Here is a 16,279-nt window from a genome sequence, read left to right as displayed (position 1 = left end):
TTTTCAACATACATTTTTATTTGAAATGGCCTACTTCAACATTAAGTTTGTTAATGTGGGTTCATGAATTTCTGCATACTGCTGGTTAAAATTTGTCATAGCGCAAATTTTATTAACTTAAATACACATGAAATAAAAAAGGGCACTTTTGCAGGAAATGTTACTGTTGCTGCCACGGTCCACTCATTGGAGGACGTGACTGGCTCAACTTAGCAGCTGTCTCTAGCAGTTCACCCCTTCCTCTGCCTCTCAGCACAACAGCGCCTCCCCTCCCAGCTAGGGGCGTGAGCCACAGCAGACCTGGCCACCATGCTTCACCTGGATTCTCAATCCCCTGCCCCGTACAGGTATTGGCCATATGCTTATCCCCTCCCGTCTGTTTATAAGGGGATGAGTGCAGACTGCGACCACCTCCTGCTCTGGAATGTCTGCTCATTGGAGCTCAAAGAACCGGATAGCAGCATACGGGAGGCAGGCTAAAATTTTCCCTATGAGCAGGCTCTCTCCTAATGTTTTATTTTTTTGCACGCATTTGCAATGCAATAGGTCTCGCATTTGCAAAAGTTTAAGATATTGGCATTATAAATCACAATGTCTTTTATTTTTGTGTTTTAAAAACAACACATAAATAAAAGGCATTATCGTTTACAATGCCAATAGCTCAAACTCCTATAAGTGCTAGACATATTGCATTGCAAATTCTTGTTTTAGGGAGTCCTGTATCAGGCTAGGAATGTAATAATCTCTATGTTGGGTAAATGTCTGTTTGTTCTGGCCTTTATTGTCCGATTAGTTTATTATGACCTGCAGTGCCGCTCACTTTTTTATGAAAATACTAGTCCTTGATAATTGATGCCAGTTGCAGCATATCGATATGATTATATAAATCTGAATAGTTTCTGTTCACCTTTTTTTGGGTAACTTCATTTTGTGTAGCCAATTGATAACACAGCCATTTTGACCTCGATTTGAAAAATGCAAATTTGATTAAAGGACTGAGAAAAATACTTTGTTTGCAAGATATTTATTTATGTTCCTGTGTGAGTAAGACCTGATTTTACTCACGTTTCTGTGTTTGTTCTTAGATATACCTGATGGCGGAGCAGATCACTTTGCCAAAACAGTGTCACATTTGAAGGAGAGGTATGTTTTAACATTTAGTATCGACTATATCACAACACTCCCTTGTAAAATGCTAATTTTGTTGTTGCGATTGCCCAGATATTTTTAAATGGTCCTTCACGAACGGTGCATTGAGTGCAGGGTGTTCTTTTCATTAAATGGTGAAAACATTCTGTTCATCAGGTTCTAATGTCCTCATTTGTACATAGACAGTGGGTGGATTTAAATATACTACTGAATTTCTGAATCATTATTTGAAAAGCAATTTTATAGTTGTATTCACACAGGCCATTTACAATTTTGCATGCATAAACAGCTTGTTACTTATGTTTTTGTTTGTTTTCTAGGAACCCCAGAATTCTAGTTGAATGTCTAACCCCCGATTTCCGGGGTGATCTCAACGCTGTAACGAAGGTCGCACAGTCTGGTTTAGATGTATATGCGCACAATGTGGAAACTGTCCCGGAGTTACAGAGGTGATCAGATTACATTCTTTTGGATTGCTCATTGTTTGATGATCTTTCTTTCAAAGTTTAATACAAACAACCAATAATGCTGTCCAGCTAAAAATATGAAGAACCAATCTAGGTGCTTTTTCAGCTCACTCAGATCAAATCGATACTCCTGGAATTCAGTGTCTCCATGCATACACAGGTGTACCTGTTATTCCTGAGAAATGGCAGTCATATAGTGTCCAGCCCTCCGCTGCCTTTTAGCTAGGTTCGTACTATAGAAATACCATATACATGCATACATTTAAATACATTCAGTGGTGGTTCTATAGTTCTCGTTCAAGGTATATCCATTATGATTCACAAGCATTTTTGTCTGCCCATGTCCTGGACCTATGAGCACTTTTACAAAATATGTATATAAAATCTTTCCTTTAGAGAATACAATTTGTGAAACCAAAACAACTTTGAGAGCCTATTGCAGGATACTTGGCCAATTTACATTTACTTTTTGGATTCTCAATCAACTGCCATCTCTCTCCTTCTCCTCCCGCTTGTTCAAGTACTACATCATATTTTTGCTGAGTTATCCATTTGAACAAAGAGGGAGTTTGTCTTGAGAGATCAGAGAAAAGATATGAGAGCAAGATGGACTGCTCTGAGTTCTAGCAGTTTGACTATGGTAAGACCTTTCTTTTTGGGACAAAGTTCCCTGAAGCTCATGATTATCTGTATGTGCACCCCAACCCGATAAAGAGTCTGCCACTATTAATTAAGTGGGAACATCATAATAGCAGATTGCTTGTTCTCCAGCACTGGATCTTTCATAAATTCCCATGCTTAAAGTCTTCCCCGTCATCAAAGTGGGAGTCACACTATTTTTCAAATTGCAGTACTAGACACTGACAGCTGTAAAATCCATAGGCAGTGTCCTCTTTGTTAGCCATTCTAGATGCACCAAACTTCAGCCAATGAGGTGAGAGTGCTCTTTGACTCACTCCTCCCAGAGGACTTAAAACCTCAGATTTATACTGCAGTGTTGGAAGGCGGACCTCGGGGGAGTCGGAGAGACCACCCAGAGGGGCCCCCACACTGTACGAGGTAGCCGAGCGCTGCTGAGAAGCCTCCTAGGGGAGGTCCTTCTCCTATTCCGTACTAGCACAGTAACACCACCACACAGGACTCGAGGATGTTTATCAAGACTAGCAATTCTTTATCAGCATTTAGGAAGTTACGGTTATCGATATATACAAGGGGGGATCGAGGGATCCGCAAGAGTCTCAAAGTCTTTGGTAGGGACGGGGTAGCGGGACAGTCTTTAGTAGCAGCAGGGTACGAGGGTACCTTGGCCCAGTTCTTGATCCTCAAGCTGGAGGGACTCCGGGTCTCGGAGTGGTCGAGCCGCGACGGCGTCAGCAGGGCTCTGGCGATCAGTTCGTGGAGCTTGAGCCGCGACTAGGTCAGCAGGGCTCTTAAGGTGTTTCAGTTCAGCTCGAGCCGCGACGACGTCAGCAGGGCTCTGGTGGAGGTTTCAGCGAGGTTGGGCCGCGACAGCGTCAGCAGGGCCCCGATGTTCCGTGAGGTTCCTGGTCTCAATAAGGTGGAGCCGCGACGCAGTCAGCAGGGCTCGTGGTATAGTATCAAGCAAGAGTTCTTCTCCGTAGGGTCAGCCGCGATTCCATCAGCAGGGCTCCTGACTCCGGGATACAACTACTGTCCCATTGCGGGGTTGCCCCAGATATAGGTCTGGAGCCCTTTGATGTCCGGACCCTTGCGCCTGGGGGGGCGGAGAGGCCGGGCTGGGAGAGGCCAGACGCCCAGCGGGAGAGGCGCCAGGCCCGGGGAGGCCAGAGGACGATCGCACCTAGGTGTTGAGGGACGGTGGGGGTCCCATCGAAACTCTCCTCCTTCGGGAGTGGTGAAGTGGCCATGCGGTGCCCCCTGGCCAGATCTTGGGGCCTCGATGTCGGGGCTTCGCTGGGGCCGAGGCCGGAGGGAGCCGGGCTGCGTGGGCTGGTGCGTGGAGCAAGCATTGGGGGGGACCCCGAAGGGATGAGGGGTCCCTGTGCGGCCTGGAAAAGGGGGCCGCTGAGGCAGGTGTAGGAAAACGGGTACAATCCAAAGGGGGCCTCGAAGGGAGGAGGGGTCCCTGGCGGCCTGAAAGGGCGGCCCTTGTAGGCCGGTGCGGGGGACGAGCACAATCCAAGAGAGTTAAGACCACGCCACGAGGCCGGGTCCAACAGGCGTCCCCCCCAGCCGAAGGCAGGGAGAGTCACCCATTTCCTTGGGGGTTCTCCTCGTCGAGGCGGAAGAAGCGGGACAGGCCGTCGGCGTTGGCGTGGTCATTGCCGGGCCGGTGTTCAACAGAGAAGTCCATCCCTTGCAGCGAGATGGACCATCGCAGCAGCTTGGGGTTCTCGCCCCTCATTTGCATTAACCACCGCAAGGGCCGGTGGTCGGTCTGGACCCGGAAGTGGGTGCCGAAGAGATAGGGCCGGAGCTTTTTGAGGGCCCACACTACAGCGAAGGCCTCCCGCTCGATGGTGCTCCACCGCTGCTCCCGGGGCAGCAGCCGTCGGCTGATGAAGGCCACGGGTCTGTTGAGTCCCTCCGAATCTACCTGGGACAGGACGGCCCCAATTCCATATTCGGAGGTGTCCGTCTGCACCACGAACTCCTTGCTGTAGTCAAGGGCCTGTAGCACAGGGGCAGTGCACATCGCCGTTTTGAGAGTCTCGAAGGCCGTCTGGCAGCGGGGGGTCCAGTGTACATTCTTGGGCTGCTTTTTTGACGTGAGCTCTGTGAGGGGGCCGACTATGCTCCCATAGTGTCTGATGAATCGCCAGTAGTACCCGGTGAGGCCCAGGAAGGCCCGGACAGCTGTCTGGGTGGTGGGGGGTTCCCACGCCTGGATGGCATCAACTGTCGGTTGGAGGGGAGCCACCTGACCCCTCCCTACTTGATGGCCCAGATAGGTCACCGATCCTTGGCCTAGCTGGCATTTGCTGGCCTTGATCGTGAGCCCGGCCCTTTGGAGGGCGGCCAGGACTGCTTTGAGGTGCTCAGCCCAGTGGCTGCTGTATACGGCAATGTCATCTAAATAAGCCGCGCTGAAGGCCTCTAGCCCGGCCAGGACCTTGTTCACTAGTCTCTGGAAGGTGGCCGGGGCGTTCTTCATGCCGAAGGGCATCACCCGAAAGTGGTAGTGCCCATCATGGGTGGAGAAAGCGGATCTCTCTTGGGCACCGGGGGTGAGCTGGATCTGCCAGTACCCGGCGGTGAGGTCAAAAGTGCTCAGGTAGCGGGCTGCCCCTAAGCGGTCAATGAGCTCGTCGGCCCGGGGAAGAGGATGGGCATCGGTCTTGGTAACAGCGTTCAGGGCCCGGTAGTCCACACAAAATCGTAGCTCCGGGGGGGTGCCTGGTGCGGCGGCCTTTGGCACCAGGAAGACGGGACTGGCCCACGGGCTGTCGGAGGGCTCGATGACCCCGAGGGCCAGCATCTTCGCCACCTCAGCCTGGATGCAGGCCCGAACCCGGTCGGGTACTCTGTAGGCTCTGTGTCGCACGGGGGGACTGTTCCCAGTGTCGACGTCGTGTACACACCATGGAGTCACCCCCGGAGTGAGGGAGAAGAGGGCCGCAAAGGGCCGCAACAGTTGCTGACAGTCGTGGTGCTGTTCCGGGGTCAGGGAGGAGGCGAGTTGGATGCCTTCGATGGTCCCGTCGTGGTCGCTGGTCCGCAGGAGGTCGGGTAGGGGCTCGGAGTCGCCTTCGCCCCCGTCGTCGGTCGCTAGCAGTAGGCTTAGTTCGGTCCGGGCAAAGTGGGGTTTGAGCCGGTTAGCGTGTAGAACCCGGAGGGGGTTCCGGGGAGACTCCATGTCGATCAGGTAGGTGACAGGGCTCTTCTTTTCCACCACCTTGAAGGGCCCGGTCCATTTGTCCTGGAGGGCGCAGGGGTCAACCGGTGACATGACCCAGACTTGCTGGCCCGGCTCAAACTCGATGGTAGAGGCGTTTTGATCGTACCATCTTTTCATGTCCTCTTGGCTGGCCTCGAGGTTGGCTTCGGCCAGGGCTCGGAACCTTCGTGTCTGGTTTCGTAGGGTCAGGAGGTATCTGTAGACGTCGGGAGGGGCATCTCGGGGCTTCGTCTCCCAGCCCTCCTTGACCAGGCTGAGGGGTCCTCGGACTGGATGCCCGTACAACAATTCGAAAGGGCTGAACCCCAGGGACTTCTGCGGGACCTCCCGATAGGCAAACAGGAGGCACGGCAGCAGGACATCCCATCTCCGCCGTAGGGGTTCTTCCAGGCCCTTGATCATGCCCTTTAAGGTTCTGTTGAACCGCTCGACCAGTCCGTTCCCCTGAGGGTGGTATGGGGTGGTGAACTTGTACGTGACCCCGCACTGCTGCCACAGGGACCGCATGTATTTAGAGATGAAGTTCGTACCTCGGTCGCTCACCACTTCTCGGGGGAACCCCACTCTCGAGAAGATCCCCATTAAGGCCCGGCCCACTACGGGGGCTGTCACAGTTCGAAGCGGGATGGCCTCCGGGTACCTGGTTGCGTGGTCTACGAGGACCAGGATGAAGCGGTGACCCAGGGCGGTCCGGGGGTCCAGGGGCCCTACGATGTCTATTCCGACCCGTTCGAACGGGGTGTTGACTGCTGGAAAGGGCTGGAGAGGGGCTTTGACCCGTCCCCCCGTCTTGCCGCTGGCTTGGCAGGTCTGGCAGGACCGGCAGTGGTTGTCCACGTCCCTCCGCATCCGGGGTCAGTAGAAGTGGGTCACCAGGCGGCTGTAGGTTTTGTCCTGCCCCAGGTGCCCGGCGAGGGGCACATCATGTGCCAGGTTAAGGAGGAACTCCCGGAATCGGAGGGGGACCACCAGCACTCGACTGGCCCCCAGTTCGGCAATCTTCTGCTCGCTGTACAGTAGTCCTTTGGCCCAATAGACCCAGTGGGTTCCGGTCGGGTCACCGTTGGCCTGCGCGGCCGCTTGCTGCCGAACTCCTTCAAGGGAGGGGCAGGTCTTCTGTTCCTGCAAGAACTGTTCTCTGGTGGGGCCCCCGTCGTGGCGCCATTTGGCAAGCTCCGGGAGTGTGCCGAGAGAGGCGATCTCGTCCGGGGGGGGGCACCGTGGATCTGGCATCGGTGTCCGCTTCTTCCTCGCTGGAGGCAGGTGGTGGCACGGGCCCCTCAGGCTCGACGGTGTCAGCGGCCATGGACGAACGGGGGGCCTGGGCGGCCATGGACCGGGTGGTGGCGCAGGCCCATTCGGGTAGTCCTAGCATTCGGAGATGCTCTCGCCGCTCCACTTGAGCCCAGGGGGAACTCTCGAGGTCGTTCCCCAGGAGGCAGTCCACCGGAGCGTCATCGCGGACAGTCACCTTCAGCATGCCCGTCACCCCTCCCCATTCTAAGAGAATCTGGGCCATCTGGCACATGCTCTCGCTGTTGTCGGCCGCCCGGACGGGGCATAGCACATTCGGCAGGATCTGTTCGGGGGCCACCAGGTGGCAGCGGACAGCGGTGACACTGGCTCCGGTGTCACGGAGGGCTTCGGCCCGTCGTCCATTGATAGTGACCCACTGTTGGTACTTCTGGGTGTTGCTCGGGATGGGTGTTCAGGGCACCATTTCTCGGCTGCCCAGGCAGACCAGGGACATGGCCGCCGGCTCCCACTCAGGGGACCCCCCGTCGAGGGGTTCTTCCTCTTCCTCCCCTTCTCCCAGGGCGGCAGCCGCTAGTTGTCGGGGCGGGGGCCCGCTGGTCCCACTTCGTCGGTTCCGGGGACAGGCAGGGTCGCTGGCATAGTGTCCTGTTTGTTGGCAGCCGTAGCAGGTTATCGTGGGCCGGGGTCCGGTTTTGGCTGGCGTCGTCCCTCTTCGGGCTAGGTTCGGGGAGGTGTGTTGCTGAGGCGGCCCCCGAGGCGGACTCCGGGGCGGCCCGGCTGGGATGTCCCGATTCCTGTTCGACCCTCCTCCCCCGCCGCGCTGGCGGGGGGGTCCGGTGGGGTTTCGCTGGTACTCCCCCATCGAGCTCCGGGGGACTCGGGTGTTGACCCATCGATCGGCCTCGGCGGCGAGCTTCCGCGGCTCGGTCAGCTTGCTGTCGAGGAGGTGTTGTCTTAGCTCCATGAAGCAGTTGTTGGAGAGGTGTTCCCAAATAATGAGGTCGACCAACTGCCCGTAGGTGGTGACCTTGCTCCCCTTGATCCAACCTTCTAGGGCCCTGCTGAAAAAGTCAACATACTCTACCCACGTGGTACCGGGGATTTTCTGGCAGTCTCTGAAACGCTGGCGGTACATTTCCGCGGTTAGTCCATAGCGGGTGAGCAGGGCCTCCTTCATATGGTCGTACGAGGTCATCACCTCTTCCGGGAGCTGGAGTAGGGTGTCTCGGCCCTCGCTAAGGAACCGACCCCATAGGCCGGCACCCCAATCCTTCCGGGGTACCCGATGGGAGGTCATGGCCACCTCGTATGCCTTAAACCACTGCTGGATGTCGTCGTTTTTATAGTACTCCTTGACGACATCTTTGGGAATATGGACCTTGGCTTCGGTGGGCGGCAGAGCGTCTCTATTGCTGGGGGTGCCGGTCTCCCCCTTCTGGGCCTTGAGCTCGAGTTCTTTGAGGCCCCGCTCGTGTTCGAGGGTCAGCCTTTTCTCCTCCAGCTCTCGATGCCGCTTCTTCTCCTCTATCTCCTCTTGTAGCCGTAGCTGTTCCATGGCCAATTTCTTTTCGGCCAGCAGGAGTTCGCCGTCCAGCCGAAGTTGTGCGAGCTCTAGCTCATGGGTCCGGACCTACTCCCGCTCTCGTATTTCTTCCGCGGAGAGGCCGGTTTCCAGGCTGTTTCTCCCTCCGTTCGCTGGGGTCGGTGCTGGTGGCGTGGCTGCATTCAGGGGCAGGGGACCTTCACTCTGGGAGGGACCCGCCTCGGACTCTATCCAGGTTCTCAGGGCTTTCTGCATCTCTTCCTTGGTACCTAGGCCGGTGGTCGCAATGCCCTTGTCCTTGCAGAACTGTTTTAACTCTTTGTGCGTGTACTCTTCCAATCGTTCTGGTTGGAACTCCATGGTCGCGGTGGTTTCCTGGTTGCTCATGGTCTCTGTTCGTCTGGATGGATAGCGAGTGGGTTACTTGCTTGTACGATCTGCGTTCGGCTCGGATCCCGTCGCTGGCCACCAAATGTTGGAAGGCGGACCTCGGGGGAGTCGGAGAGACCACCCAGAGGGGCCCCCACACTGTACGAGGTAGCCGAGCGCTGCTGAGAAGCCTCCTAGGGGAGGTCCTTCTCCAATTCCGTACTAGCACAGTAACACCACCACACAGGACTCAAGGATGTTTATCAAGATGAGCAATTCTTTATCAGCATTTAGGAAGTTACGGTTATCGATGTATACAAGGGGGGATCGAGGGATCCGCAAGAGTCTCAAAGTCTTTGGTAGGGACGGGGTAGCGGGACAGTCTTTAGTAGCAGCGGGGTACGAGGGTACCTTGGCCCAGTTCTTGATCCTCAAGCTGGAGGGACTCCGGGTCTCGGAGTGGTCGAGCCACGACGGCGTCAGCAGGGCTCTGGCGATCAGTTCGTGGAGCTTGAGCCGTGACTAGGTCAGCAGGGCTCTTAAGGTGTTTCAGTTCAGCTCGAGCCGCGACGACGTCAGCAGGGCTCTGGTGGAGGTTTCAGCGAGGTTGGGCCGCGACAGCGTCAGCAGGGCCCCGATGTTCCGTGAGGTTCCTGGTCTCAATAAGGTGGAGCCGCGACGCAGTCAGCAGGGCTCGTGGTATAGTATCAAGCAAGAGTTCTTCTCCGTAGGGTCAGCCGCGATTCCATCAGCAGGGCTCCTGACTCCGGGATACAACTACTGTCCCATTGCGGGGTTGCCCCAGATATAGGTCTGGAGCCCTTTGATGTCCGGACCCTTGCGCCTGGGGGGTGCGGAGAGGCCGGGCTGGGAGAGGCCAGACGCCCAGCGGGAGAGGCGCCAGGCCCGGGGAGGCCGGAGGACGATTGCACCTAGGTGTTGAGGGACGGTGGGGGTCCCATCGAAACTCTCCTCCTCTGGGAGTGGTGAAGTGGCCATGCGGTGCCCCCTGGCCAGATCTTGGGGCCTCGATGTCGGGGCTTCGCTGGGGCCGAGGCCGGAGGGAGCCGGGCTGCGTGGGCTGGTGCGTGGAGCAAGCATGGGGGGGACCCCGAAGGGATGAGGGGTCCCTGTGCGGCCTGGAAAAGGGGGCCGCTGAGGCAGGTGTAGGAAAACGGGTACAATCCAAAGGGGGCCTCGTAGGGAGGAGGGGTCCCTGGCGGCCTGAAAGGGCGGCCCGTGTAGGCCGGTGCGGGGTACGAGCACAATCCAAGAGGGTTAAGACCACGCCACGAGGCCGGGTCCAACATGCAGGTTGTGTGGAAGGTCGTTACAGAGCTTTGCTCATCAAGTGTGGTGAAGTGAACTTTTAGCCTTTTTCTTGGGCTTTTGGGGTGCCCCTTGAATGCTTTAGTTTTTTTCCTAGTTTTTTTTATGTCTTTAGTTTCTTTTAGATTTTTGTAGCTTTTAGTTTTTTCTGGTCTTTAGGTGTACCCAATACCTCTGAGAAATGACTTCAATGGAGAAATACAAAAGGAGTCTTTATTGCTTGTGATTCCTGTGGCAGACTAAATTAGTTTTTTTTCTGGTTACCATTTCTAGAGATGCATATACTGCCTCTACCGAGCCCACAAGGCAAGAACATTTTCTGCCAAGGCGTTCAACACTTCTCAGATTCAAAAGAATGAAGCTTTTGCAACCCCCTCTTGAGGGGATGAATATGAGGCCAGTTCCTCTGAATTTGAGAAGAAAGGTGAAAAAATAAAGCCTGATGAAGCAGAATCCTCAAGCTCCAAGTCCATGCCTGAAGTACTCCACAAAAAGCATTTTAAATGTCAAAAGATGTGCCTTTGCTCCAAAAAACAACAGGTAAAGAGGCATTTTAAAACTTCAATGCCTCTACCATCCTCACAGCTGACTAGAAAACTGAAAGTAATCCTAACATCGACCGTGAGCCCGTCGATGACTGCAACGACCCCCATCGAGGAAGACCTGTCTTCAGCTGCGAAGGTGAGGAGGCAGCAAGTGCAGAAGATATTGGACCCATCAATGGCTGATCTACTGACGTCTTGCCTCAAAACCACCATTAACGATACATCCATTGACACTCCGGTTGACATCTTCACATCGAATATACCATTACTCCCAGAAAGTACCACTCAAAGAAAGATACTGATTCAGCCTCCGGCGAGGCTTCTGGACAAGGAAGCGGGGGAGCATTCTGATCCAGATGTTCTCTTTGGAGCAGCTTATAGTCCAGTGCTAGTACACAGTATAGTCATATTATTATTATTTATTTTTATTTATATGGCGCACGAATCATCCCCGAGGGGATCTCTAGGCGCCTGGGCGGTGGGCTTCTACAGCGAGAAGTGTCAGTTGTATAACCAGGTTTTTAAATGCTTCTTAAAAATAGTTAACGAGGGGCAGGAGCGCAGTTCTAGAGGCAATGCATTCTAATGTTTCGGTGCCAGATTGAAAAAGGCACGGCCCCCCCATCTTTGCTTTTTTGATTTTAGGCACTATGAGAAGCTTTTGGCTGCTAGACCTTAAAAGTCGCAATGGAATGTACCATTCCAGCTTTTTCAAGAGGTATTTAGGTCCCTGTCCATGGAGTGCCTTGAATACTAGGCACAGAAGTTTGAAGAGTGCCCTTTTTCTGATAGGCAGCCAATGGAGCTCTTTCAGAAGTGGCATGGATGCCGTCGACGGGGGTTTATTTAAGGCTAAGCGAGCGGCCGTGTTTTGCACGACTTGTAGCCTGGAAAGTAGGTTCTCCCTTGCCCCCACCAAGAGAGAATTTCCATAATCCAGTCTGCTTACTAGAAGTGCCTGGATCAGGGCCCTTCTGGCGGAGATGGGAATCCACTGGAAAACTTTCCTCAACATACGCATAAGTCCAAAACATTTACCCGAAAGGGTATTGATCTGTTATTCCATGAATAGATCGTTATCCATTAAGATACCTAGGTTTTTACCCTATTTTTGGGGCGGGGAGCTGTTCCTAATTCCTCTGGCCACCACTCAATGCTCATATGCTAGTACACAGAGGAGGAATAAGCTTATTCTCCAGAACAACCTGAGATATAGCACCCACAGTTCACACCCCAAAGATGGTAAGATAAGGAATACTACTCTAGCCACCATGACCCTTATGTAGGTGCATAGCAGAACTATGCGAAAAAAAACTATGATGAGAGTACCAGTGGAACCTGTTAAATAACTTAGGTACATGATTGCAGAATATTACATGCTCTCCAACTGGCCTACAACATGTGCCTGCATCTGTTCTGCCTCAACAAGAGACTAGTTCTCCTGCACCTGCAGCACGAGCATCACAGGGAGGTGATCACTATCCACCTCAAACTCCACGTCATGCGGTACAACAGTTTTTAAATGGTCCTTCAGCCACCCATCCTGGTAGACACATCGGATGATGAACAATATACAGATGTGGAAGAGGGTGAAGTATGCCCCACAGACCTGCAGAGGAGAGACAAAGGAGATTATTTCACCCTACCAGTCACAGAACGGCAAACTCCCAACACTTGCGGATTCACTGCCTGATAGTATTGGTAGATTTCACTCTTTAGTTGGTAGAGCAGCAGCCAAGAGATTCGACTTAACTGTGGCAGTGAAAGAAACTGAGGGTCATATTTATCAAACTTTCACGCAGCTCAACGCTGCAAGACACCTTTCTGCACTATGTGAAAGAGGGAGGGCAGGAATGCACCATATCTATAAAGATATGGTGCATTCCTGTCCTCTGCCTGCGCTGGCGCACAATTAGCAGCCTAGCGCCAACGCAGGCACCCTTGCATCCTGTTGCAAGATGCCTCTGTTGTAGGCAGGGAGGCCTTTTTGCACAAAAATCAATCCTCAGAGTCATTTTCCTCTTTCTATGTGTGCTGCGCTGCACATGAAGAAAGTGGAAAAAATTAGGAGAAATAAAGTTATTTCTCCTCATTGCGCCTCACCTGCAGATTCATAGCATTTTGACGCATTCCCAGGTCTCCCACTAATGGTAAATCTGGAAATGCACCAAAATCCATTGGTGAATGCGTGGGAACACCCACGCTGCACCCATGGAATAGCTCCCTGGGGCACATTAACTCATGGCAGCGATTTGCACTGCCTTGCGTTACTCCGGATTTATCACGCCATGCAGGGCCATGCAAGGTGGCATTGCTTGGCTTGATAAATCTTGCTTAAGTTTTGTGTTGCCCGTGTGTCCCCTTGCCTGGCCGCGGGGCAATGCAAAACCTTGATAATTCTGGCACTGACTGTTTCCTACAAAACAAACAAGGTGATGGATGGAATGTTGCACATTGGCAAAACATTCACCCCCAGTCACAAATCTGGGTTTAATCCATTGTTATTTTGCACACCACGCCACCCCAGTTCAGACATGGCCATATGCAAATCAGTCTTGACCCTGTGCCTCATGGGAACAGTCCAGCCCGAACTGCCAAGCCATGTCTTCCCTGGACCGGAATCAAGCATCCTAGGACCGGTTTCTGGCTATCAGCTGTCATCAGCCAGTATAGCTTGACTCCAGTGGCGTAGTGAGCACGGGACCCACATCTGGGCATCCCTTCCCACATAGGGCGAACAGCAAAACACACAAGGGGATGGACGGAATGTTGCACATTGGCAAAACATTCACCCCCAGTCACAGATCTGGGTTTAATCCATCGTTATTTTGCTCACCACACCACCCCAGTTCAGACATGGCCATATGCAAATCAGTCTTGACCCTGTGCCTCACAATTTCAAGGAATCCATGAGGTTGATAAAGGCAATACCATTTATGGATCACATCTGGCAAAAAGGCATAAAACCTATACAAACATTGGCTACTATGGCAGATGCAGTACCACAAATTGATAAAAAATATAAAAATCCAACACACCCCACTGTGGGACACCGGTAGGTTAGGTACCCTGGGAAAGAGCAAAGCGTTTCAGAAGTGGGACCTGATAGGGATCTCCCGGCTGGGGGATCTATGGAAGAAGGGTAAGGTCACCTTTGCTTACCTGCAGGATACGAGATGGCTCCTGGAGAAAAACTTCGAGATATGCAGGTTAAGCACGCACTAGAAGCAGCAATTCCAGCAGCGGACACACTCCATGAATCGTCCCCCTTAGAAGACCGACTACTGACTGATCACTTACACAAGAAGGCGATCTCCCTTACGTCCCAGAAAATTATTAATAATCAGACGGACCCCCTAACAAGACTCCAGGATATCTGGCAGGCAGAGGTTGGAGAATTGGATGGCACAGACTGGCAGGACTCAATCGCATCGCCTAGAGAGGTAGCGGTCTCCTCGAGAATGCGTCTCATCCAACTAAAAGTACTGCATAGGACCTACTACACGAGAGTGACAATGCACAAGATAGGCAGAGCCTCCGACCTGCACTGTTTGCGCCAATGTGAAGAGTTAGGCACATTTTACCATACTCTGTGGGAGTGTCCGGGGATCACATCATATTGGACAGCATTAATAGATGCAATCACAGAGGTTAGTGGAAACATAGTTCCGCTTGTTCCCAAGTGCTGCCTATTAAACAAACGGGAACCGACGGACCTCAACCACGTAGATAGACAGTGGGCAACAACGGGGATGATGGTAGCTAAGCAAAATATTGCTCAGAAATGTGGGGCAGCGCAAGCTCCAACCCTGATAGAGTAGTGTAGAGACATGGACATGATCATGGTGGCCGAAAAAGCTACATATATTCATAGAGGGTGCCCCAAGAAATGGGGGAGGGTGTGGGGCAAATGGAATGAATATAGAGGCCATATATGTACCCCTCCGGCCGTAGACCAAGGCTCAGACGATGAGGCACAATAGGCAAAGCTGTATAATCTGTACATCACTCTGTATGTTATTGTTCAATGAGATGTTGTCAACATACTCTCTCTTCTGTAAGGAATGTACTGCAGATCTTATGTTAAATAAAATAAAATGTTTAAAAAAAATATATATATATATAAAAATCTAGACGAGAATCCACCTTTATGCTTCCTAGTTGACCCGAAGGCTGATTGTGTTATGTGTTTAGCACAAAGTTGATTCAGAAAATTTAAGGCACCTTGTACAGCACCACAGGATCTAGAATGCCACAGAATGGACCTGACGGGGAGAAAATTCTCCTCATGCCTGCTATGTCAATAAGGGCTGCTTAATTCTATGGTAATAGTAGGCGCATATGACAGGCAGATGTGGTCTGACATAGCTCTGTATCTGGAATTGTTACAGAAGGGTGAAAAGGAAGAAGTCGAGTCCATCCTCCATTAATGAGAAAAAAGCATCAACTGCACTCATACATTGAGCAATGGATGTCTCAAACATCAGCTTCAGAGCGGAAGCCAGTGATGGTTAAGGATCACTTCTTTCAGTCCAGAGGCCCAAGAGAAGATCATAGACATGCCATTCGATGGTGAATAGCAGTTTGTTAGGCATGTGGATGATGCATTTCAAGGTATCACAGAGTATACGGAGACAGATCTCTGGGTGCTCTACCAACAACGGAAGCTTCAGTCCTTCTGAGGATGAGGCAGAATACAATTATTCCGACATCTGTATCAAGGCTATAAATATACACCATACCAACCTCTATATCAGCCTCCGCAATTATGCACCCCCTCAACAACCATACTCCTGTAAGCATGGACAACAGCCCTATTTGAGACAGCCACAAAAGGGTACAGCATAACAAAAGGATTAGGACACCCAACGTCACTGACAATCGCCAGGCACCAGATACCAAAAGACTCAGAGCCAGCAGTCGGGCCCTGTAGCAAGCAGAATATCTACCTTCTACAACAACTAATAGGCAGTCACTACAGACAGATGGGTGGTGGACATAATCCAGTATGGCCATACACTGGAGTACATTCAACATCCTCCAACAAATTCACCATCACGAATAAAACAGTCACCTGCATTTATTGAAGGCAGAAATTCGAAAGATGCTACAGAAGGGAGCTATAGAAATGGTCCCAAAAGATCATTAAAATGTGGGATATTATTCCAGATACTTCATCGTGAAAGAAAAACAGCGTAAAAGTGGAGGTCCATTCGAGATCTATGCCAACTCAATCTATATCTATTAAAGTAATCCTTCAGAATGCTCACATTCTAAGATATTTTACCTCTTCTAATGAGAAACAAATACATGACGTTGTAAGATCTCAGCATATTTCTACATTCCCATTCACAAAAAACATTGCAAAGTCCTAATCCTTTAGGTAGTCAGTTGCCACTGGCAGTTTGCTTCCCTTTGGCCCCTTATCCGCACCCAGAATGTTTACCAAATGTCTAGTTGCTGTAGCCGCCCACCTTTCACATCTAGGTCATCAGGTATAACCTTACCTAGAGGACTGGATGCTTAAAGGGCCGTCTATAAAGTCTACCAACAACTCAGTCAAAGCCCATATTGAGCTTTTCAAGTCCTTAGGACTCCAATTAAAAGCAAATGGTTTTTAATCCCTTCAGTTTTTTAGGAGCTGTAGTAGACACTGCAAAACACTGCAAGCACCAAAGCATTCCCATCAATAGGCAAATAGCTCTATTGACAATGGCAAAGCAAATAATGAAACCGGACG

The 16,279-nt window shown here is 51.9% G+C and overlaps 1 protein-coding gene across 1 annotated transcript in view; it reads left to right on the top strand.

Moving 5' to 3' along the window:
• Window positions 1-16,279, top strand: part of LIAS (lipoic acid synthetase) — a 240,983-nt gene that overhangs the window by 145,854 nt on the left and 78,850 nt on the right. The window contains exons 6-7 of the mRNA XM_085642245.1: window positions 1,086-1,143; window positions 1,470-1,598. Coding sequence (XP_085498371.1) covers window positions 1,086-1,143; window positions 1,470-1,598 — 187 coding nt within the window. The remainder of the gene's footprint in view (window positions 1-1,085; window positions 1,144-1,469; window positions 1,599-16,279) is intronic.

Source organism: Triturus cristatus, chromosome 2_2 (assembly GCF_964204655.1).
Source record: "Triturus cristatus chromosome 2_2, aTriCri1.1, whole genome shotgun sequence".
Lineage (NCBI taxonomy): Eukaryota > Metazoa > Chordata > Amphibia > Caudata > Salamandridae > Triturus > Triturus cristatus.
This window is presented reverse-complemented; position numbering and strand designations above follow the sequence as displayed.